A 24,758-nucleotide genomic window follows, 5' to 3' on the forward strand; every position below is an offset into this window, starting at 1 on the left:
TTGATTAATTTTAATGTCACACTGCCAGTAACAATTTTAAATGAATTTGCGTATACCATGATTATAGAAAATGTTGCTACTAAAAGTATGATGTTATTATCATCATCTATATATTTTCAGGGTCTATGGCATATCAGGCCTCCGTGTAGCTGATGCGTCCATCATGCCATATTTGGTGTCAGGCAACACCAACGCACCGACTATCATGATTGGTGAAAAGGTTTCAGACATGATCAAACAATACTGGCAAGGCAGATGATGACAGCAAGCGAGCAGGAGACTTAGCAACGTTCTAAGGATGACCAAAAAAAGTCGTTCGTGAAAGTGTTTGTTGTTTATTTCATTACTTGACTACAGTATGCGCATTACTGGAAACTAGTGTTAATTGACTTTACTAATGGACCTCAGTTGGTCAAATAACTTGAAAACAATACCAATTACGCAAAAGGCAACAGCTAAAATTTTGGCATTAAGTTTTGTTGATTAATATGAAAGTGATTACTTGTCGGAAGCCCCTTCTATTGTGCAAAGAATTCAGCCACACCGTAAGAAACAAGTTAAAGTTTCTGAAGGCGTGAAATCTTGTCCGTGAAGGTAAACCGTGAAAATAATGGCCAAATGTCCCTTTGCTCAACTATTGTTATTTTTTACTCCTCTCCTGTGGTACATTTCGGCCACTTGTCTTGTGTCAATATGGGTCGCCAAGGACTGCTCAAGGATAGGAAATTGACCCTTACTTGTGGCCAAATGAAGTAATTCGTGCTTGTTCGCCGTGCTTCAAGTCATGAAAGTTTTCAAGACAGTGATTTTAGTGTTTAAAAGATGATTCACGCCTGTCATCAGTTGATGTGCAATGCTTAATGTATATTTTACGCGATTTACTAAATATGACACCAGTAACTTTCCCTTCTGCTGTTGTGTGTGAATATGTGTTCCCTTCTCATGGAGGACGTGTGACTTATCCAAGACGCTGGTCGCCTGGATTCCAAGTCTCAGGAAGATGGAACCTTCTTCACATTTCAGTTAACTTCCATTACTGTGGATGCCAAGGTTGCTGTTCCTCCGGAAATGATTTTGGATGAATCTATAACATCTATAAGAAACTGGAATCTAGCCCACGGAAAAACGTCAACATTTTAATCTAGCTATCTCATTTTAGAGTTGTGGTTATGAATGTTGTTCGTGAAAGCCCTTGTGTTGTATATGACGGGCACAGACTGCAGTATTATATGTACGTTGAGTAAATTTCCAAGTCATGGATTCTGTATTAAGGAATGCTAGTTGCAGTAGGTCACACATTTCGGATGTAAGACCTGTCGCAGTAAAATCCACGAAAAGTAAATTCTTATCGTGGTGTCTAGCTTGATATATACTGTATGTATAGTGTAAAAAGCAAGTCAATCTTTAAATTATATTTCCTGTCTTTTTGTAACCTGTGTGTGAGAAAACTAATAAGTTGTAACTTAAAGGTGATAATGGAAGGAAATTTATCTTATTATTTATTTTTACAAGTACAGGTTGCAATGTACTCTGTTACCTTTTAATGAGTGACTATGTATTAACAGGCTTTAATAATGTGGGTGAAGCATTTCATTTGCTTCAAGAAAGCATGATATAAACCTCAGTTAGATAATGAGACACTATTTTGGGTATTGTTATGAGATTATTTAAAATTTTTTATTTAGCTCATCAGCCTTACTGTCTAAAGTTAACTTTTAATTTTGAATATGGTTAAGATCATGTCTATATGAATTTTGTTGCCATATCGTGAAAAACCCAGTTGCATTTCTATAAATTCAGGTCTCTTGAATTTTTAAACATTTCACAATAATTATGAGATGGCAAATGATTTTATGCAAGGACATTTTTTTAACCACACAAAGACACAGTTTAGGTGTATTAGCCACCTTAAAATCTTTCATTTAAGCGAATAGGTTACCAAATTATTCTGATGGTTTGGTTGAAGTTATTGTTTGATTGATATTGAAGTAAATTATATTCTAATATATTGTAAATATTTATGATTACTGCTGAAGCGAAGAAGTTGTTGAAGCCCTGTTATGTGCCATGTATAGAATTTTAAGTGTGACTGAGCATGTAAATAGAGTGCTGTTGCCCATTTCCCTGTGACGAACTGAGCCAGCAGAATATCAGACACCACACTGCTTTGTAAATACAGTATGCGCAGTACAAGCTGAAGCATCTGAAAACCATTTTGCTTTAATTTTATTTTCATTTTCATTCATCGTCATTTTCTGCTCTTAGTGTTAATCACTTTGCCATCTTAGTTACTTGATTCCGATAGTCTCTGCTGGTTTAGAACGCCGAACTATTATGAGTAAATTGTGAATCAAACCAAGCCCTTGTAGCCATCTCAGGTAGAAATCTTGAATCTAGACCCAAGCTTGGCTGGGTCTTAAATATCGATTAGACCAGGTCTCAGGGCTTTTAAGGAAACCCTACACGTGCTGGGATGCATGGGCCTTCGTGCGTTGGTCCGAGAATCCTTAGTAGAAAGATCAAGCAATTGGTAATTGCTCTTTGATCCTTGGTCCGAGAATCCTTAGTAGAAAGATCAAGCAATTGGTAATTGCTCTTTGATCCTAAGGAGATCAGAAGATGCCATTGGCGTTTACAGATCTGGTGTAGGCATTATGGGAAAGCCTTAAAAGTTCATCTTTAAGAAAGGCAAAGGTGCTTTTTTTTTAGTCAGGAACTATGCCGATTAATAGGGTGATCCTTTTTTTTTTTTTTTTTACCTCATTGACAACTTATAGCTTTTATATAAACTATCGTTTATATATACAGTATATTATTTTTTTTGCTGATAACAGCAGAAAAGTCATATATGTGTGTTTCCGGAAGGAATAGTTTGTGTGTATCGTCCATGACAAAAAGAAAAAAATTAACTTCATGTTTATAGTATTGGTGTGTGAAATGTTACGTGTTTTGCAATATAAGTAGACTAATCGGCTTCTGTCTTCGTTTTACCAGTTACCACTGTGTTTAGTAAAACGTGATTACAGTGATTTGGTTTTGTTTAACTGTCAGTCATAGATGAAGTGTTGTATGCGTTGTATTACCATCATTATTATACAAAGTTATAGATTTATCCTTCAACTTGTATTACTCCGTTTGGAGTTATTATAATAAATTTAATGCCATATAAGTGAGACTTTTCATACCTCATTATAATACAAGTAAACATGCGTTATGGATATTTATTGCGAGTAAATATTGTAATGTCTGATATAAATTTCTCTACTGTAGTTTCCGACTTTAAGCAATTTTTCATTAAATGTACTAGCTTGTGATATTAAATGTATTGTCATTTATTAGCTGTTGCGATATGTGTTCAATGAGCCGTTCAAGAGGTACCATTCAATTACTGCAGTTTTGTGACTAGAAAATGAGAGTGGTTGGTTCACATTTCGACTCCGTCCCCGAAAACTTTTGTGTGCGTTTGACATCGATAATAATGAGTGACGCTAGAAAGTGTTCAGTGCTCCAGAATTATAATTTAAACCCAATGTAACACAGCAGGGTAGAACTAAGTATTAAAGACAGCGAGAGCGACTTTTGCAGGGCTGGTTTTGCAAGTTTTAGCCTCAAAAACATCGCAGTTGCGAGGTAGGAACTAGCCTAGGCCTACAGGCTAACTTAGGTTATCATGTTTATGACAACTGTTCCTTATGTAATACAGTGCCACTTTAATTCCTAGTCAAATGGTGGAACCATTTTCCCACAAATTATCTCTCGTTTCATGATTATCTAACCATTATTGTTGCAGTAAATAATTTACTCCTTGTATTTTTCCCGGTTATTTTTTGGAAGACTCCAGCCACCTCCCACATTATAACTTATATTTTTCTTGGATAAAACTCATCAAAACGAAAAATTTCTTATCAATACATGACCTTCGCAAATGCTTAATAACAGAGAAAAATAATTAAGTTACGACTTATAAGATAAGACAGTACCGGCCCCCCACCCCCCTCCATAACTAATACTGCAAAATTGTAACCAGTAAACACCACTAGGTTACGTTAGGTTGGTATTTTTAGGTTCTTTTAGTGCCCTATCATTTCCTAGACATTTTTGCATGAAAAACCCAAAATGGTTTTTCGTGCAAGAATGGCTAATGAAACCTTCTGAAATGGCTGGCTGGAGTCTGCCAAAAAATTACCTTTTTCCCCTTCTCCAATATTTCAAAATTAATAATTCATAGACTAGGCCAGGCGTAGTTCATGCATATCAACAGTTGCAGTCAACTAAAGATTTTCAGATGATGAAAATTTACATAAACGTTTGTAATCTCCCATAAATTTACATATTGCCCAAAAATTTACATACTAGGACTAAAATGTAACTTGGGGGTTATAGGGATGCACCCTAACTAGGTCCTTTACCTTGGGAGTTTGCCCTCCAGGTGCCCCCGAAACCCAACCAAGAGCACCATACAGTACAAGTAAAGTACAGCAATGCATGCTAATCTGACCTAGGGTGCTTTATCCTTACCTGGCCTGGGGGCTTTCCCCCTTCTTGGACTACCTAACCTTGGTTAGAGAGTCACAAATCATAAAAGTGGAATAAATTAATCTTTACCTGTGCATCCTGAGTCCTAATTGGTGTGTGAACACCAATGTCTCCTCTTTCCCTTTGCTTGCAGTATCTTCCTCACCTGATGCTGGAGGGTGCAGAGGAAGAAGGCACACATTTCCAGTCGCCCATTCCAAATCACGATAACCAACTTAAAGCCAAGGTTTCTGTTGTGAAGGAGACATTTGTCAGTGGAAGGGAACACCTGTTTTACATCTTATATAGGCTAGTATGAAATAATGTATGTCACTTAAAATCTGCGTCAACACTTTACACACACAGGTCACCCATTGTTGAACTGAATAAACTGTCTTGAAAGCTGGGAGGGCTCAGTAAACATACAGGTATTTTAGCATACTTTGTAATCCATTTAAAAAGGATGAAAATGGGATGTAATTATCACATAACAGCAAAACAAAAAGAACCTCCCGTAAGCACTGGTGAATAAGTATGTATTCAAGCACCCATCACCTCCCAGTGTCCAAGAACTTTGGGCTCATAAAATGGTGCAAGTCTGTTTATATTAAATGGTTAATTCCCAACTTATTTACTTGTCACCAGTAATTCTTATGGGAAAAATGCTAGCATGACCATTCTTTGACCATTTTGGATATTAAATTCAATTTTGAGTAGGAATTAAAGTATGATAGCATTTGCATCTCTTTTTATAACTATGAACTGTTAGGCTTGCAATATGCACTTAGGAGGCCCATTGGTTTATGGATAGTGATGTTTTGATTGCTTAGTGGTAAAATTTACTCTGAAGACTCGGTTAAAAACTGGTAAAATACGGTTTTGGGATAGTTTTTGTGGGATTCTGTTGAATTAGATTTTCATTACTACTGGAAACATTTGATTAACCCATTATGGAACCTCTCCCCATTTTAACTAGCAGTAATGTGGTGGGTCCGAGGATGACCAAGCACAGTAACCTTACTTCACTTCAGACTTACTTGACCTGACTGTAAAGTTATGGCTTTTCACCAGGGTTACTCTGCTTGGTAAGAAATTTGGCTTATAATGCGTTGACGTATTTATAATGAGAGGAATATAAAATTCATCAGAAACTGTCATAAAAACCATTTGTTCCTACTAGAATACAAACCTTGTCTTCTAATAGCCATCATCCTTGAAAACTGGACAAGTGATTGAAGCTTGGAAACAAGGTTTTTAAAGTTGGCTGTCTCTTATGTAGGATTGTGGATAATAGCATTTGCATGCTTTTGCTCAGCTTCAGCTTTCCTTCAATGGGCATACTTTGAAGCATTAGCCTCCATAACTTTTTGAAACATTTCTGCTTAGTGTTTTGTGTTTGATTGGTTTATGATTGTGACATGTGTTTGACAGTGCCCATTGAGTATGTGTTCTGAATGATGTAGTAACCTGATCATTCCTCTTCTCCTTGCAAAGATTATTAGTGCTGGTGCCCTCGACACAAGTTTTGCTTGCATTTCATGTCTGTGCCTTCCATTGACCCTTGTTCTCTGTGTATCATGTAGAGGCTGGGAATGTTTGCCATCTTTGATATATGCTGAATTTGTGCCTTTGTCTCCTTCCCAGTGGGAGAGGTACAGTTCAAGGAGGAAGAAGGTGATGAATGTTGTTTCATCAGTGTCTGCCGATGGAATTACGCCACCAGTATCACTTCTACTCCTTTTAGTACCCACTTCATCCTTTACCCCTACTGCTGTTTCACTGTCTGTCCATACCCCCTTCACACTTGATGTTTGTACAACCCAGTTGAGGACCAAGAAGTGAACTCCGTGCATAACACTGAGACGGGGTAATCTCCTCCTGCCTTGGTACCTTTTCCCTGTAGGCCCTCTGTCAGTAAGTCACTGTAACAATCCCAAGAGACAAAGTTGTTAAGATCTATGTGACCTTCCCAAGGCATATCGGGTGTGCCGTGATTGTTTACTTTTCTAGAGCAGTTGAAGAAGGCCTAAAGTCCATATCAGGATTTAGTCACGTTGGCTTTGATCTCCCCATGAGATTCTACTGATGTTCCTGCTCTTGTTTCTTCACCACCTCTTCTTGGTGTCCATTTTGAGATGTCCACTTTGTCCATGGATGTTGAAGAGCTTGAGGTAGAGGCAAACTAATTTTTGGGGGGACATGAAAAACACCTATGCTGTCTTCATCCTCCTCCCCATCTTCATCCTCTTCATTGTCTTCACCTCCGCCTTCCCCATTCCTTCACCTTCATCTACATCTTTCTTTTTCGCAGACCTTAGGAAGGGAACAAAGAAGGCCCAGAAGGCAGCCTTCTTCAGGAAGACTTAATAAATCGTATGGTTTTCACCCCTCTTTTTGGCTTGTTGGTGATAGTAGTAGGTTTTTCCAGACAAGGACTAACATCCCATGATGTTCAAGGACTGTGCCCTCTGCTTCTTGCCTGTGCTTTTAGTCCTTGATGGACAGAGTTAGATTGTGGTCGCATAGGACAGTTATTAAAGGTCTAGATCTTGTGTTTGACACCTGCCAGCACAAGGCTTCGCTCCTGCTAGCGCACATGGCGTCGCACCTGCTTCCGTCACTAGCAGTCCTGAGTCTGTAGTTAGCTATCAGAGTCAGCTATAGTGCTAGTTCTCCCCTTTTATCACCAATGGTTCAAGTTTGTTTTTATTAGGCCACTGTTATGTCAGTTACCATTCTTTTGTGGTTTTTAAGCTAAGCTAGGGTTGCCAGATATTAGTTTTCGCCTGTTTCCATGAGTTTCCGCAAGCAGTGAGAGTTTGTATGGGTCTCTGGGAGTCTGGACGAGCCTGAAGGGCCAGCAGAGAGTCCTCGTTGTTGTCTGCGAGTCTGTATGAATTCGGGTGACAGGTGGCAAGTCTGCACGGTTGTCTGCGAGTCCACAGGTGTCCTGTATGGCCAGGGGTGAGTCTGAGCGGTTTTCTGTGAGTCCTCAGGAGTCCTCATGGTTGGTGGCCAGTCCGCACAGTTTTTAGTGAGCCCGCATGGTTGGCTGAGAGTCTGCAGGTGCCTCTTGGCCTTCAACAAGCCCGCTCGGACGTCAGCAAGTCTGCATGGTTGGTTGCAAGTCCTGCAAGTCCTCACTTTTGTCTGCGACTCCGCATGGGCGTTAGCACATGACACTTCAGTGAGTCCGTGCAAGGAGTCTGAGTCCTATTAGTGAGAAAGCTTTTAACTCTATAATTCTCTGTTGGCTGGATTAGAACTTTAGCTCCTGGTTTTGGGAGACCATTTTTTTCTGGGGCTACTTTTGCCCTTGCCCTTGCTATCAGCGCTCTCCTCTGCTGCCTTTTCAGGAAGGGGAACATGTCTGTCTCCTCAGTTTTAAGGAATTAGTTCAGTTGTGTTGAGACAAATTCCTCAGTCCTTCCTGTAAGTAATCTGTTTCTGTACTTGGGAAACTTGATTCAGCAGGAATGTATGGTCAAAGATTCTCTTTTTAAAAAGTCCTCTCTCATGTCTCCCTTGCTCTCTGCTAGGAAGATTATGGTGTTTGAAGAGGGGATTTCCCCCCTCCCCCTTTTCCTGATCCAGCTGTTAGGATCTTTGTTTTTTCCAGCCAAGAGAGGCTCAACTGTGTCTGCTAAGCTGCTTTTCTCATTTTAGGAGCCTGAGAATATGTATTAAATTTGGCTAACACCATCAAAGCTATTCTCCTCAGTGCTCTGTGCTGGATACTGTTAATGTTTGTAAGAGATTGGTGGACTCCCTCCTTGGGCCAGGGATCCTTGATAAGCCCTAAAGGTTTTTGTTTCCATAACAAGGCTTTTTTTGGGATGTCATAGGTAAACTGGCCCATGTCTCAGCTCATCCTTTGGGAAGGAATAGACAACAAGCCATCTGTTTTCGATAGCTATGGGGACAGGGAAAGAGACACTGAAGACTGAATTACCACTTTTCTCCTCCTTTCCCAGTCAACTGAGGGAAGTCCCTTCCTCTTCCTCTTTCTATAAATGCACTTTGGACAATTCTACCTCCTTCCCTTGTCTTCCTTCCGGGCTCAGGAGGGAAGAAGTGCCCTTTTTGGCAGCAAGGATCCAGTTTTCTTCTACCAAAGGTGGTTGTGCATTTCCTCCACTATATCAAGATTCCTAAATCTGATTAGCTCATTAAGCCCTCGTGTGTTGGTGGTTCCAGATTGGAAATCTTCACTCAAGTGAGGGAACACTTGTTATAGACTCTCTGGTAAAGAAAGTTCTGTGGAAGGTTTTTTGCATTCCTTTCAGGAATTCACTGCCTCTTTAACCTTTCAGTCATACAGAGCATACTAGGAAGAGACAGGTGTTGGTCAGGAAGTCTTTTCTCCATTAGAGAAAGCAGCATTAGAGGAAATAACAGCTACCCTGGGCATGGGGGTTGATTCTATTCTGTTCAAGGTTTTCTGACACAAGCTCAAGGAGAAAATCTCTTGTTAATCATGAGAGAATTCTCCGCCTCAGGGTGCTTGCCCCCTAATTCTGGTTGTTTCGCCTAAGCCACTTGTCTTTTGTGGAGAAGTCAGCTCTGAGTACTTGACCTTGGATGTTACCTCTTCAGTTGCACTGTCATGGAGAGAGACTTGGCCAGACCTTGAGTTGTAGCGTAGAGACAAGAACGGATCCTTCTCCTTCGTTGGTTGTTGTCCTTAGTATTTCTTCTCGCAGGGAAGTCCCTAGAGTCCCTGAACCCAGACCTCTCACTGTATGCAGTTGCCTCAGACAAGGACTGGGGTGTGGTTATTCGAAACCAGTCGCTTCAAGGTGTGGTCGCCAGTAGAAACAAGTCTCTCATTAACTGTAAGGAGTTGGCTGGCCAGAAGGGTTTTAAGTAATTTCTGTCTCCTTGGGCGTGCCTTCTCTAGCTTACATTAGAAGGCAGAGGGCATAAATTTGGAACCTTGAGAGCCATCATCAGAAGTAGCTGTTCGCATGGTTTGCATTGTATCACGTAATAAAAACCGATTCTGCATTTCGGTGTCAGTTAAAGTTGCCTCATGTCGGTTGCCTAAGTCATATTTCATGTGTATATATTTGGTGGACACGTCAAGTCATCCGTGACAGGTACTCTCCTACATTTGATCTTTCCCCTATAGGTTGCATGGTAATTAGGAGAGGGTTCATTAACCCCTAGTTGATCTCTTTGCTGCTAAGGTGAATCATTGTCTCCCCAGTTCCATGCCCTCAAGCCTGGGCAGTAGACGTTGGGATTCAGGGTTGGACATATCTATTCATGTATGCCTTCCTTATGTTTCTGTTGTTGAAGGGGCTACTGTAGGGTTGAGAATTACCGGGAACTCTATCATGCTTCTAATCGCGCTTTGGTGGCAGAGGATGTAATGGTTCCCAGTCCTTCCATATTTCAGTAGAATTCCTAGGCATTACCTCCATAGTAATCTGCTTCATCAGGCGGGGAAGGGGAAAGCCATACAAAAATATTGAAATGCTTCGACTAACCTCATGGAACTGTCGTCTAGCTCCTGAGCTCCAGAGACTTATTAGTCATCTAGGGACTTTTTCCCTATGACAAAAAGAAAAGTATATTTATTTCTTGTTCAGTATAGCTGGAGCTCTATAGATTGTGATGCAAGTCCAGAGGTAGTCCCTTTCTGCACTCCTATATTAACAAGATTAACAATGTTTAAAGGTCTGCACTTCTTGAGAAATGACAAAGGACTGTCTGTTTCCTACATCTAGGCTATAATCCATGCTGACTTAAGCGAAACTCTTCACACTTTTCAGCTGGACTGCTGCAAATTCTGCTTAGCCGCATTTATGGGACCTAGTCTTTGGCTTAAGACTCCTTAGTGGCCCTCCTTTCTACCTCAGAGAGAGGCTTCTCTCAAGGCTCTTTCATAGAACACTCCTTCTGGGGCAGTGGCTTCGGCCAGAAGAGTAAGTGGGATATATACGATTTACTCATTAGTAGGGTGTTCACTTACTGGAACAGAACTATCCTTTTAGACATCCTTTCATGCTAAGATGATGTAAGGACCAAAGCTGTTCCAAGAGATTTCTCTATCCCAGCTTTAGAGAGTCTGACTCCTTGAAATGGAGTTTCTTTGATGCCCTGTGAGGGCTATAAGGATTTATACATCCTGTCTTAATCATTAAGGAAGCATTGTAAGAACCTATTTTGCACCATCAAGAATCCTTAGGTTCCTAGGTCTAATGTGCCATGGTTTTCTTTATTAATCCTTAATCCTGGAAGCACATCATGCATTGTCTCCAGAGGAATGTCCCCTTTTGTTGGTGAAAGTGCACAGTGTCAGAAGGACAACTACATTGATTGGTTTTCATCAGTGCCTCTCTTTAGACTGTCAAGTCTTGGCTGCACAGTGGAGGTGTAACTCTTTGTTTTCTTCTAACTGTTTGAGCGCCGTCTTTATCCAGAAGGGACTGCCGTACACTAGCACCTATAGTTGCGGCAGGGAAGATTTCTATTAGTCTTCCCCTTTTGTGTTACGAACAGGCGTAGGTTTTCACTATCGACCCCATCCTGGGTAAGTAAGGAGCCTTATGTATTGGAGTTTGTACATGTTAATATCATACTCTACTTTGTTTTGCTTTGGTTCTCTTAGGTAGGAACAAACGAAGTTCAATCGAGTAAATAATGTTGTACTGTACTTATGTTGCAGAGTCATTACTCCTCATTGGAGAAAGCTACCCTGAGCTGATCTAGAACCACCTTTTTCAGGAAAAAATTGGTGGTGATCTTTTGGGTGTGAGATGCCACAACAACCCGGTTAGGTAGGTGGTAACTCTTTAGGGATCATGTTTAGTTTTGGTTTTAGCTCCCATCATCTCTGCAGGCCTGAGGCACAGAGGCCAAACTTGCCATTCTGCATTGTACTATCTCAACCAATGGCTATATTCAGGGTCCACGTTCCACCTTCTTGCAATACGTGGACCTCACCTGATGAAGATCCTCTCTGACAAGAACTTGCTATGGGATAATACGCATCAGGTAAGCAGCGATAAGGATATTTCTAATATCTGATAATTTGGTTATAGTGAAATCTCTGGCCCTCTTCCAGCACACAATGCTGGAGTCAGCTAACGATGGAGGGTAAGTTTCACCTCAAAATAATGATTTTCACTTATACAACTTACCGGTAGTTACATATAGCTGTCGTCTTTGGCGCCACGGCAGTATTCAAATTTCGCGCTAAGCCCTATCGTTACAAAGGTGATCCCTCTACCCCCGCCCTCTATCGGGTATCGGGAACCGTCCCAAGAACACTTCATTAGTTTTTCGTGCGAACCGGTAATACGGTTCTGCTGCTGGTAGTATTTCTCAACAATTCGAACTTCTAATTCCTTTTTTGGTGAAGTACTCGGTTTGTTGTTTTTTGCTGGCGCTAGTTATTGCTTGAGAGTTATTATTAGTTGGACTATTATGTCTGATTCTGGTTCTAGTGGTATCCGGTTTTGCAGCAAAGGCTGCAAAACCAGGCTTGTTAAGCTTAGTCTAGATCCGCACACTTCGTGCTTTTCATGCAGGGGGCAAAAATGTTCTGCTGATTTGACTTGTAAAGCAGTGTGAACTTCTAACTTTGTCTGACTGGAGTGCTTTGGGGAAGTACATGAAGAAGCTAGAAAGAGATAGGATTAGGAAGGCCTCTTCTAGGTCTTCGAGGTCAGGAGGTAGTCAAGAGGTTTTTGTAAATCCTATTATTCCTGCTCCCCCTGTAGTTCCTGTAGTTTTACCTACCCGGACACCGTTTCTCCCAATCCTGATACCGTGTCAGTCCTTAATGCGTTTATGTCTTCCATGCAGAAAATGGGGACAATTTGCAGCGGTTAGTAGATGGCAGTGATAATCTGAGTGTTGTGCCTTGTGTAAGTGTTGTGGAGGAGGTAGCTTCTTCGGCCCATTCACGCTCCCAGGTCTAGGCCCCTGTCAGGCTCCCAGGTTCCAGGGAGAAGGCATGCCGACCAAGCCGAAAGGAGGTGAGTGGGACCTGCTCCCGAGTAGTTGCCCCCTCAAGCAGTCCTGTTGCCGCTTCCCAGGCTGCTGGCCCTCACCACCGAAAAGGTGAGGAGCGGAGAGTGTCAGTGGATCCAGTTGGAGTTCCTCCCGCCTAGAGGTTGGCGTTTTGCTCTGACTCTTCTAGACCTTTGAAGAGGTCTCGTCTGCTTTCTCCATTGAAGATTCCTAAGAAGAAGGCTCTTCTGGAGGATCCTTCCCCCTCCTGTAGCTTTTGGGCAGAACCGGAGAGGCTTTCTTCGTCGGACTCGTCTCATTCGTTATCGGCGGATCCTCCCTGTCAGACGATTACATCTGATAGGCCTGCTCCTTTGGCGCCAGCGACTCCTGTGACTCCTGTTCCTGTGGCGCCTGCTCCAGCATTCGATGGACCTCAACAGCTTGTGATTGACGGAATTAACGCCCGTTTGGACTCGATTTTACAACTTTTGTCTAAAAATCAAGTCTCTTCTTTGGCTCCTCCTACGATGCCAGCGGCGCCCACCACATCGCCTCGTTCTATCGCGGTAGCGCAGGCGCTTGCGCCTCCGTTGGCGCCACCTTTGGCTGCTGTGCCGATTGCGCCTCCTTTGGCGCCTCCTGTGATACCAGCGGCGCCCAGACGACTATGTCTGCCGCTCCGGTAGCCCGCGCTTGCGCCTTCATTGACGCCTCCTGTCGTTGTGGTAACGACGGCTCCGCTTTGGCGCCACCTTCGGTTGCTGTATCAACTGCGCCTCCTTTGGCACCTCCGATGGCTCCTCAACAGGCTCAATCTCTTTGGTGACACAGCAAGAATATGTCACTAGCCTTCCAGCCCCCGCTCGTGTAACTCAAGTCTCAGTTCAAGGAGACTTGGATGAAGATGTTGTCCAGCTGGACTTATCCCCAATTTCTGACGAACTCCTCTCGGGCTTAGAGGAGCAGTGTAAGGAGGAGAAGTCTCCCAACTCTCTTCCTACAAGAAGCTCTTGAAGTTCTTTATTGAGAACTTCCTGATTCGATTCTCGCCTGCGGCTCCTCCGTCTCCTGGGTCCCAGTACAAGAGGGACAAGGCTTCTGTTTCTTCTTCGGACTTTACCAAACTTGTCCTGTCCGTCGCGTGAAGAAAGGCCTTAAGAAGATGGATGCTTGGCTGGCCGAGAAGAGGGAAATTGGAAAGAACGTCTTCTGTCTTCCCCCTCCTCGTCGTTCCTTCCGTAACGGAGTTGGTATGAGACTGGGAAATGTTTTCCTGGGTGTGGCTGCCTCCGCACAGGGGACTTCTCCAGTCTCATGGATGCCAGTAGGAGGACCGCACTTAATTCTTCGAAGGTCTTCTTTACGTCCTCCGAACTGGATCAAGTTTTCAAGAGCGTATTTGGACTCTTGAAATTGTGAGCTTCCTGGACTGGGCGATTGTCAAGGCCTTAGCCAGGAAGATTAGGATTTTAATCTTCCTTCCGAGCTCTTGGATGATGTGGTAGGAGTAGTGGATTGCATGGATAGGGGCATCTGCGACAGTGCAGTAGAACTGGCCTCTTTATTTACGACAGGGTTCTCAAAGAGGCAACTTTGGTGCTCCTTCCTAGCAAAAGGTGTTTCTTCAAGCCAGAAGTCGGCTCTCTTGTTTTCTCCTTTAAACAAGGCTCATCTGTTTCCGCAAGAGTTGGTTGCTGCAATTTCCCAGGCATTAGCCCAGAAGTCAACCCAGGATCTTTTGTCAAGCAGTCTGCCAAGAAAGCGAAGAGACCTGTGCTTTCTACCGCTTCTGTGCGCGGTGTTTCGTCCCCCGCTTTTCGTATGGACAGTATAAAGGAAGACCCTCTAAACGTGTTTTTGGCAGGGCCAGAGGAAAAGGCAAAGCCACGCCTAGAACCTCGACGGCCCCAGAGAAGAAATGAACCTTTTGTCCTCCATTCAGCTGTAGGAGCCAGACTGCAAGGTTCTGGCAAGAGTGGCAACAGATCTCGGCAGACCCTTGGACGATCCAAGTTTTAAAAAGAAGGATATGCCATCCCCTTCCTTTCCAAACCTCCTTTAGTGGAGGCTCCAGTTTCTTTACAGGCGTACTCGCACAACTCCATGAAACTAGACGCCCTTCGGGCTCAGAAGTCCGAGCCATGCTGGAGAAGGGCGATAGAACAGCTTCATGCCCCTCTATCTCCAGGTTTCTACAATCGTCTGTTCCTGGTTACGAAAGCATCAGGGGGATGGAGACCCGTCCTGGACGTGAGTGCGTTGAATGTCTTCATTCAGAAGACAAAATTCTCCATGGAGACAACTCAGTCGGTCTTGGCGTCTTTACATCAGGGGATTGGATGGTTTCGATAGACCTCCAAGACGCTTATTTTCACGTACCCGATACATCCAGCTTCAAGGAAGTTCCTGAGGTTCGTCTTCGAGGGACAGGTTTATCAGTTCCGTTCCCTCTGCTTGGTCTGTCGACAGCCCCGCAAGTTTTCACAAGGATCCTGTTGTCAGTAGCCAGACATCTTCACCTGGAAGGAATTCGAGTTTCCATGTACCTCGACGATTGGCTGCTCAAAGCTGCTTTGAGGGAGAGCTGTTTGGAGGACCTATCAAAGACTCTTCAATTAACGAAGTCTCTAGGCCTCATTATCAACGAGAAGAAGTCTTGCCTTACTCCCAGTCAGCAGATTGTCTATTTGGGAGTGAGTCTGGACTCTCAGACTTTTCAGGCTTTTCTGTCCAACCAACGGATAGCCTCATGCCTGCAGAAGATAGACGACTTTCTGCAGAGGAAGATTTGTTCAGGTGAACGAATGGATGAGCCTCGTGGGAACCTTAACTTCAGTGGAGAAGTTTGTAAAACTGACCCTAGATTTTTAGCTAAACCTGAGACCACTGCAGTTTTACCTGCAAGAGAAGTGGCCCAAGAAACAGTTCCGGACTCCTTCACATTCGCCATTTCGGAAAAGATAAAGGAGTGCCTCCGTTGGTGGAGGTCAGAAGGAAGGCTGTCACAAGGACTTCCTCTTCAGTATTTCGAACCCAGACCTAACTCTTTTTCCGACGCCTCGGACAAGGGCTGGGGAGCGACTATGGGGACAAAAGAAGTTTCGGGCCAGTGGCAAAGAGAAGAGAGAAACTGGCATATCAATCGAAAAGAACTAAAGCGGTTCACTTAGCCCTGTTAGCCTTTCAAAAAGAAGTGGAAGGCAAATGCGTCTTGGTCCAGGCGGACAACACGACCGCTCTGGCATACATTCAGAATTTGTGGGGCACTCAGTCGTGGTCCTCTACGAGACCTCGAGGGAGCTTCTAGTTTGGACGGAGGAGATCGGGACCAGACTAGTAACGAGATTTATTCAAGGGGAGAAAAATGTAGCAGCGGACCTTCTCAGCAGAAAGAACCAGGTCCTATCCAACGAGTGGACTTTACATCCCCTAGTTTGCAAGGAGCTTTGGAAGATATGGGGACGCCCGCTCATAGATCTTTTTGCAACCGACAAAACGACTTGGCTGCTGCCCCTTTACTGCTCTCCAGTTCCAGACAACAAAGCGGTTTTCGTGGATGCAATGTTCATGGACTGGTCGGACCTGGACCTGTATGCCTTTCCCCCGTTCAAGATCCTGCGGCAGGTAATCTCGAAGTTCTCAAGCCATCGAAACGTAAGGATGACTCTGGTGGCTCCATTCTGGCCGTCCAGGGAGTGGTTCCCGGACCTTCTAAACCTACTGTCAGACTTTCCGAGACTTCTGCCAGAGAGACCAGATTTACTCAGACAGCCGCACTTTCAGAGGTTCCACCAAAACTTGTCCGCTCTTCATCTTGTCGCCTGCAGACTGTCAGGAGACTCATCAGAAAGAGAGGCTTTTTCAAGAGAGGCTTCTGGAAGCTATGGCGAAGCCAAGAAGAGAATCCTCCGACAATGTTTACCAGGCGAAGTGGACACAGGTTAGGTCCTGGTGTCGAAGAGAAGGCGTGTCTTCTTCTTCGACGTCTATAGCCCAGATGAATCGATTTTCTCTTGTTCCTCCACAGAGAGAAAAAAGCTTGCTGTACCTACCATTAAAGGGTATAGAGCCATGTTAGCTTCGGTCTTTCGACATAGGGGTCTTGAAGTGTCTTTGAGTCAAGACCTTTCAGATCTGATTAGATCATTTAATACGTCAAGAGAGACCAGAAGAGACCAGTGGCGTGGAATCTTGACGTAGTGCTGAGATGGTTACGGTCTCAGTCCTTTGAACCGATGGCGAATATCTCCTTGAAGGATCTCACGAAAAAAGACTCTTTTTGGTAGCTCTGGCTACTGAGCCAGAGAGTAAGTGAGCTACATGCGATTGACAAGAGAGTAGGCTTTGCTAAGGGCAAGGCAGTATGTATGTCTACTCTTGGTTTCTTAGCCAAGAACGAAGACCCGTCTAGACCTTGGCCAAGAGAGTTTGAAATTAAGGACCTTTCCCAATTGGTCGGTCTTCGAAGAGAAATGACAAAGGTACCTCTGCCCTGTGAGAGCTCTCAAGTTCTGCTGACGTTCAGAGAACGAAGAAGCTCAGAGGTCCCAATGACCACCTCTGGTGCTCGGTTAGAGATCCTTATGAGGCCTCTCTCTAAGAATGCCCTTTCTTTCTTTTGAGAAGCCTGATAAAAGAAGCTCATGAGCAGTGTGCTGACTCGGAGATGAGTATTCTTTAAGGTAAAAGCGCTAACGAGATTAGAGCTGTTTCGACTTCTGTAGCCTTTAGCAGAAACTTATCTGTGAAGGACTTGGTTGAGTCCACCTTTTGGAGATGCAAGTCAGTGTTTGCATCGCATTATTTAGTGGACGTGCAAACTGTTTTCGAAGAGTGCAGTACGCTGGGGCCCTTTATTGCGACTGACACGGTGTTGGGGAGGGTGAAAAGGAGTCCGCTCCTTAACTAACATTTTCACCTTGGTGTTGGGGTTGTTGTTTTTGAAGGTTGCCTGGAGATACATGATGTGTTAGTATCTTCCAGTTTTTAATCTTTGGTATTGGTTTTTATGGTAATGTTAGGTGATCCTCGTTTTGTTGTTCGTTGTACTGCGCCCTGATCAAGGGCATCAGACTTGTCCGCACGCAGCCATGTTCTCTCACAGCAGGTACTGTTTTTATTGTGTCCGACACACGGATCCCTTATATCCTCTCGGCACAATATAAAGGCCAGCAGACTACAGAGGCAGTAACCACTGAGTCAGCTACCTTTAAAGGTAAGGAACCTATGTCTAACTTGTTGCAAGTAGATAATTCCAAGAATTTTATTAGCTGCCAGAGCCCCACCTCCTCAAGGTGCCAATCAGCTATATGTAACTACCAACAAGTTGTATAAGTGAAAATGAAATTTTTATGATAAAATAACGTTTCACTTATACTTACCCGGTGAGGCATAATCATAACCTCCCTCCTCCTCACCTGGGCAGTTGGGCAAAACTTATGAAGTGTTCTTGGGACGGTTCTCTGACAAGAACTTGCTATGGGATAAGAGGGCGGGGTAAGAGGGATCACCTTTTAACTAATATCTGCTAATTTGGAAATTTGAATACTGGCCGTGACTTCCAAAGACACACAGCTATATGTCACCGGGTAAGTATGGAGGGTTATTTTATCATAAAAATTTGATTTTTATGATAAATTTTTAGGTACAGTACTTACCCTGCATCATTGAGATCCCTCCCTCCTCCCCTCTTAAGAGATTAAGAGATGACTGATGAACCAAAACATTTGCTGTCGTAACCCCCTCCCCTTAAAAGGTGCAGGAGTAATTATTGGGAGCTTTTCGCTTGGTAACGATTGTTTCAATTTTAACACTTGTCGAACCTGCACCAAGTAGTTGCAGATGAAACTAATGATGGAGGGTAATTACCTAAAAATTTATATTATCATAAAAATCATTATATTTTCAGATACTCATCTATCCAGACTTAAGAAGTACCTCTGCTTCATCTGCAGTGAGACAGTCTACCAGTTAAGAACACTTTCTTTTGGACTACAACTACCCCGCTGGTGTTTGTAAGCATATTCACCCTTGTGTCATTTTGGACCCTCTTGTTTGCTTCAGTTTGCCTGAAGTGACATTGATTATACACTGCTGAGCCCCAACACTCAGTGTGCTTTGGACCACTGAGGTGGAGGACGAACTTTTGTTTTGCTTAGATGACAGGAGCTTATTGTGGGAGTTCTGCTGGACTTCCCTTACTGAAAATCCTTCCGTTCTTGGACATGTCGAAGGTGGGGTGGGGCACACATCTGCACAGCTTGTTTGTCTTAGGAGTGTGGACTCTAGAGGACTCTCACCTGCACTACAGCCTTCTCAAGATGTGTGCAACGCACTTCAGGCGATGAGAAATAAGCTTTTGGTACACTTACCAGTCCATGTAGGCGCCGGCATTTGGCAGCCATAAACTATTCAGCATTGCAAGAGAGGTTTTTCTCATACGGCTACAGAAAAGGTATCTGAATCTGTCAGAGAATCTAATGCTGGTGTTTAACAGGTAAAGTTGGCTATTTTTTGTGGTGGTTATCATTCATTGTGTATTTGTATGGTTGAGGCCACTATTCAGCAGATCACTGAGTTTCTAATCTGTCTGCACTATGATAAGCTCTTCTCAGTGTCTGTGGTTAAGGACTAACGGTCTACCCTTTCCCAAGCCTTTCAACTCTTGGGCAAAGATTTCTTGGCCTCGTTTTCCACATTTATGAGGAGTTTCATAATACTGTACCCTGTTTTCACAACTTTTGTTTCTCCCGTGGTTTAATCAATCTTCTTGTATAGCTGATCTAGCACTGTGCTCGAATTCAGTTACTTATTTTGCCAAGGTAGCTATACTCTATCATGTTTCTGAGCACTTGGAAAACTCAGTCTTGTTCTTAGTTCTTCTTAAAGGCCTATCTACAGAGATGACAGCATTACTGCAGTGCCACATATTTCAGATCTTTTGTTCTCTCATTGACGGGACAGTGTTCTCTTGTGTGTGTATCAATAGTCCCCTGCAATATTCAACTTGTAGACAGGAGTGCTCCAAGTGGTGGTTTTCTTTATTTCTACCATGCTAATATAGTCGAGAGCGCTTCCATAAGCTCTAATATCAGTTGGGATGTTTCTTTAACACACTCAGTTACTGCCCTCTCAAGAACCAGAGTACTACACGCTTCTCATAACTTCATCATTCATGTTGTTTTAGTACACTGTCATAACACTATCTAGTACCAGATATCTTTCATTCCTTTCACTGTTAAACTGTTGATTGGCCTTCCTGTCAGTGGTATTGATGTTTACGCATGGAAGTTTCAAAGCAGCTGTAATGCTTTCAAATTGCCAAGTGCCTTTTTCATAGGTTTTTCGACTTGAATATTGTTAAATTTGTGCAGTTTTTCTCCATTTTATTCATTTGTGCTTGCACCATTTTCTTTTCTTGCAATATGGGTATACTCTTGTGGAAGCTTTCTTTTCAAGTCAGTGGTCAGATCATTCAGTTTGAACACCATTATAGTATTACTGTACTGTACTACAGTACTACTGCTGTTACTGCTAATAGTAATGATACAGTAATAATACAGTAATACACTTCTACATTACATTGGAACTGCATTCCGGATTTTTCGAACGAGAGACAAGGTTGCTTCAAAACAGGCTATAGAAGTCATAAAATGAAGTTGGCCCTAAGTACCAATGTCAGATTGCTAATAGTGAAAACGTTAAAGGAGAGATGAAAAGGGTAGGTATGAATTGGAGTAGATATACTGTATATATAAATGTGATAGTGAACAAGTAGCTAAGTAACTGTATATAGAGCTAAACTAAAGTGATTAAGGAAATCGTGTACTGTACTTAAAAACAAGGAAACTCAGACAAAAGACTGCAAGTGCATCAATATATGGATGTGTGACTGCAGGCCAGGTCACTTCCCTAAACCACCTAGTTGCCACTACAGTACAGTAATAGTATTTCGATAATGTAGTTAACTGTAAAGAGCATAATAAAGAGGGGATGTTGAGAACCTCCACCTACCTTGGTTGATGTAAAAAATAAAGAGCCTTTTCAAAATGAAAGGTACAATAATAAAGAACATAATAAAGAGGGGATGTTGAGAACCTCCACCTACCTTGGTTGATGTAAAAAATAGAGCCTTTTCGTAATGAAAGGTACAATAAATGTTGCAGGCCTAATTTAGAACTGTTGCCTTTAACGGTTCATTTGCTTACCTTGATTCTTTTTTAACATTTCTGAAGAATTATTGCCACTTGTGTTATCACAATTTGAAGATTGAGTGTGTTGTGCTAAAATTTGGTTACCATGAAAACCTAAAATAGCACATAATATATTTTAAAGTTACTGTCCTCATATAAAGCTTATTAAGCACAGTAGCCTGTTTTACCAATTACAGTATGATTGGTAAAGTGTTTATTGATGTGAGTAAAGAAGTGGAAGTGTCGCAGGTTCTGGGTTTGGCAGAATTTGACCCTCAACACTTGCTTCAGCGTTTGCCTTCATACAAGCATTTATCCTTGACATGGAGGATATTTAGACAAATTACTTTTTATGCAAGTGGTAATCTAACCTGTTCAATGAATATTGAGGGATGTCTATATTGTACTATGGCAGACCATACTTATTTGGGTGCAGTTTGGATTTTAGTTTTGCACAGGTTTGAAATTTTCTACTCTTATTTTGAAAGTATATAGAAAAGGCATAAATATGTTTGTAGCTTATTTTATTAAGTGACAGTATACCTTCTTGTTGAATTAGAACAACTTATTAGTAGGCTTAGGAAAGACAAAGGTAAAAGATTCATATTTTAGAGTCTATATAATGCAAGTCTTTTGTAGTAAGTGGACTTCTGTGTAGGTTCATACCCTTTGTGTTGTATTTGATGCAGTCTGCATAGGCTTAGCCGAGGAATGTCAGTAGCATGCTATTAAACATGGCCTGAGGGCAGTAGAAGTAATTTATTTATTAAAGAGTGCAATCCAGATAGAAGAGCACGTTATTTATTGGTCTTTAATTCAATTTTTCTTTAAAAATCCCAAAATCTGGGAGCAATATCCCATGCAAGGTTGGATAAGTCTAACATGAAGCAGTGTATAGATGATATCCAGAGAACAAATAAAAATTTTAGCATGGCCCAAGGTATGAACCATTTAAATCATGAAATATGAGTACTGTATATTATCATGTCTCTAAAATACTAGTACTGAGGATGTTAATTGTTGAATGCTTCCGAATTTTTAAATGATACTAGGTAATGTAAGACTTGATCAAATTCATGCTTTTGGCATTGTAACCACCTTAAACATCAGTAGGTTAGGGTCTGGTAATAAATTGGCAGCCCTCTCATCAGGACTTGCTGCTTTGTTAAAAGTTAAAAAGTAACATCAGCTTACCATTTTAAGTTCTCATACAGCCCGTGGCCTGAAACAAAGGCCACTTGTCATCTGACCCTACAAAACAATCCTTCCTCCTGTAGTGGGGTATTGCTGTCGGTGCGCCTCATGTGGTGTACTGTAGGCATTACTAAAGGTTCTTTGCATCGTCCCTTCGGCCCCTAGCTGCAACCACTTTCATTACTTTTACTGTACCTCCATTCATATTATCTTTCTTTCATCTCACTATCCACCCTCCCTTAACAAATATTTCATGGTGCAACTGCAAGGTCTTCTTCCTGTTACACCTTTCAGACCTACCTACTTGCAATTTCCTTTCCATCGCTGAATGACCTCATAGGTCCCAGTGCTTGGCCTTTGGCCTAAACTCTATATTCAATTTATTCAAAACAGTCCTTCCAGTTGCCCAGCCAAAATAATGCTTTCCTCATCATCAGATGGTAGAATTGCTGGCGTGCCCTTCTTTTTAGACCCTCTCCATATTCATTTAAGGAACTTTTCCATCTCCTTGACTGTATTACTCATTTTGGTGACCCTAAAACGAGGCAGCAAGTAAAAGGTAGATTCAAGGTATTCTGATTTATTGACACAAAATCTATGACAGGTCAGGAACTCTTGAGAGTATAAAAGTAGCATTTGACAGGGAAAAACAAAGGGACATCTATATACAGTCAGATTGTTTTCTCACACCTGAAGAATGGTTAACAAGTCTATATACAATTTAGGAAGAGAATTCAAATACATATGGTTGGAAAGCTTGCAATGCCTTACATACATTAGTAATTACAGTTCTAATAAGACATAAAGTATCTCCTGAAAAATGCATAAAAGGTCGTTTGAATCAGGAGCGCTGGATCTGTGTTTCCTGAGAGTACTAGGTGGGTCATGTAGACTTTGTTTTGAAGCAAGGATGCCCCGAGGGTCCCAGTGACAGGTCTGGACCTCACATACTCACCCCCCAATAGTAAGCCTAGGGGAGTGGGTTGCAGTATGGGATAGTGACTGGTTGTAATCTGTCACTAGAGACCCAAGTGATTCTCCCATCTACCGTCAGCTGGTAGGCTTTCTCTCTTGTGTTGTAGTATGCAGTGTGGTCCTGAGTAGGCTGGAGGGGGGGAAGTTTGTATGTGGCTATTCTTATGAATGCATACTTTACTATTGTAAGGACTTTGGGATGTATTCTTTTCTTGCTACATCTTATGTTGCCTTCGCCAGCATGATTTTTTCCAATGCTCTATGAATGTTTGGAAGAGTCGTGGGCTCTGTTGTGTTTTGTAAAGCGTCCGCCGGTATTGTCAACGCTTGGCCATAGAGTACCTCTGCCGGCAATGCATTGAATGCTGTGTGTAGGGCTGTTCTTAGTCCCAGCAAGGTCCACAGTAATTTCTTCCTCCAACCCCCGCCTTGACATTTGGCGGTGAGTGATGTCAATTTGAGGGAGCAGTGCAGTCGCTCCACCATGCTGTTCTCTTCCAGGTTGTATGCTGTTGTGTAAATGAGTTTTGTCCTGAGGCTGGTGGTGAGGGAGCTCCATAAGGTGGAAGTGAAGTTAGCTCCTCTGTTGCTTGTTATGTACTGTAGTACTCCATGCCTGCTGACCCATTCTATTAGTGCTTTCACACAACTCTGCTGTCTACTGCCTTAAAGGTACTGCTTCTGGCCATCTGGTGTTCCTGTCGATGATAGTGAAGAGATATGGGGGCAGGGGTCCTACGTCGACATGGATGTGGGCCAGTCGTTGCTGTGTTGTCTGGAATTCTCCTATCCCCGTCTCTGTTTGCATCGTTATGTTTTATGTTCGGCATGGGAGGCATTCTTTTGCCCATTTTTTGATGTCCGCCGTCATTCCCCATCAGTTTTACCGCTCTGACAAGTTTCAGGCGGTTGATCTGCCTGATGGGTGGGATAGGTTGTGGGCGAGGTTGAAGGCTTTTTTTGTCAACCCTAACAGTAGGTATGGGCAAGGGCATCCAGTACTCATCTTGCCGGCAATGGTCGCCTCTCTGCCGTTGACGGATGGGTCGCTCCACATACGGGCAGGGTTTTCCCACTGAAGTCGCTGTAGGTCCATGTCATCCTTCTGAGCCGATGCTATTTCGGGAATGATACCCCAGTCTGGACGATGTTGATGGTGTTTCTGGAAAGAGTGTCTGCCACGTTGTTGGGAGAGCCCTTTAAGTATATCTGATGGTGCAGGAGTGTTCTGCTATCGACGATAGGTGACGCTGTTGTCTTGCTGACCACCCATCCGTGCTTTTGGTGAAGGCATGTACCATCGGTTGGTGGTCCATCTGCACCATGAATTGTCGTCGTTCTATCATGTGTCTGAAGTGGCGGATGACCATGTGGACTGCCAGTAACTCCTGGTCGAACGAGGAGTACTTTTGTTCTGCTGGTGATAACTTCTTGCAGAAGAATGCCAACGGGCAACGACCATCATCTGTCTTGTTCCAGTACTTCACCCATCGCTGTGCTACTCGCGTCCGTTGTTGGGGTAAAGGAAAGATTAGTGTGGCAGCAGAGGTGATTGCTTTTTTAGCTAGTTTCAAGGCTTTATCTTGTTTTTCATACCAACATAGTTTTTCCAGCATTCCTTTTAAGAAATCATATATTAGGGCCAAGGTTGGGTATGAAATGGTGGTAATAGTTAATTATTCCCATGAATTCTTGGATTGCTTTGATTGTTGTTGGTTTTGAGAAGTCGGTGGTTGCTTGGACCTTCATCTGGAGGGGCTTGACACCTTCGGGGCTTATTTGGTGGTGCAGGAATTCCACTACTGGTTTTGCCCATTTACATTTGTCTTTTCAGACTACTGTATAAGTCTGTTTTCTTTAAGTATTTGCAGGACCCGCTTGACATCTTTCATGTGGTGTTGGATGTTGGGGCTGAAT

At 42.8% G+C, this 24,758-nt stretch overlaps 2 protein-coding genes across 4 annotated transcripts in view; both read left to right on the plus strand.

Annotated features, from left to right (window-relative positions):
• LOC136838820 (glucose dehydrogenase [FAD, quinone]-like) overlaps window positions 1-2,203 on the plus strand; it is a 187,611-nt gene extending 185,408 nt beyond the window's left edge. For both annotated transcript variants that reach the window (XM_067104437.1, XM_067104436.1), the window contains exon 11: window positions 121-2,203. In XM_067104437.1, coding sequence (XP_066960538.1) covers window positions 121-259 — 139 coding nt within the window. In that variant the 3' untranslated portion in view covers window positions 260-2,203. The remainder of the gene's footprint in view (window positions 1-120) is intronic.
• A 1,201-nt stretch (window positions 2,204-3,404) lies between these two features.
• Window positions 3,405-24,758, plus strand: part of LOC136838821 (uncharacterized) — a 93,481-nt gene continuing 72,127 nt past the window's right edge. Inside the window, exon 1 of one of the 2 annotated variants that reach the window (XM_067104439.1) lies at window positions 3,405-3,630. The gene's annotated coding sequence lies outside the window, so the exon portion shown is untranslated. The remainder of the gene's footprint in view (window positions 3,631-24,758) is intronic. The other variant, XM_067104441.1, reaches the window with a different exon arrangement.

The sequence above is a fragment of the Macrobrachium rosenbergii genome, chromosome 5, assembly GCF_040412425.1.
Source record: "Macrobrachium rosenbergii isolate ZJJX-2024 chromosome 5, ASM4041242v1, whole genome shotgun sequence".
Taxonomy (NCBI): domain Eukaryota; kingdom Metazoa; phylum Arthropoda; class Malacostraca; order Decapoda; family Palaemonidae; genus Macrobrachium; species Macrobrachium rosenbergii.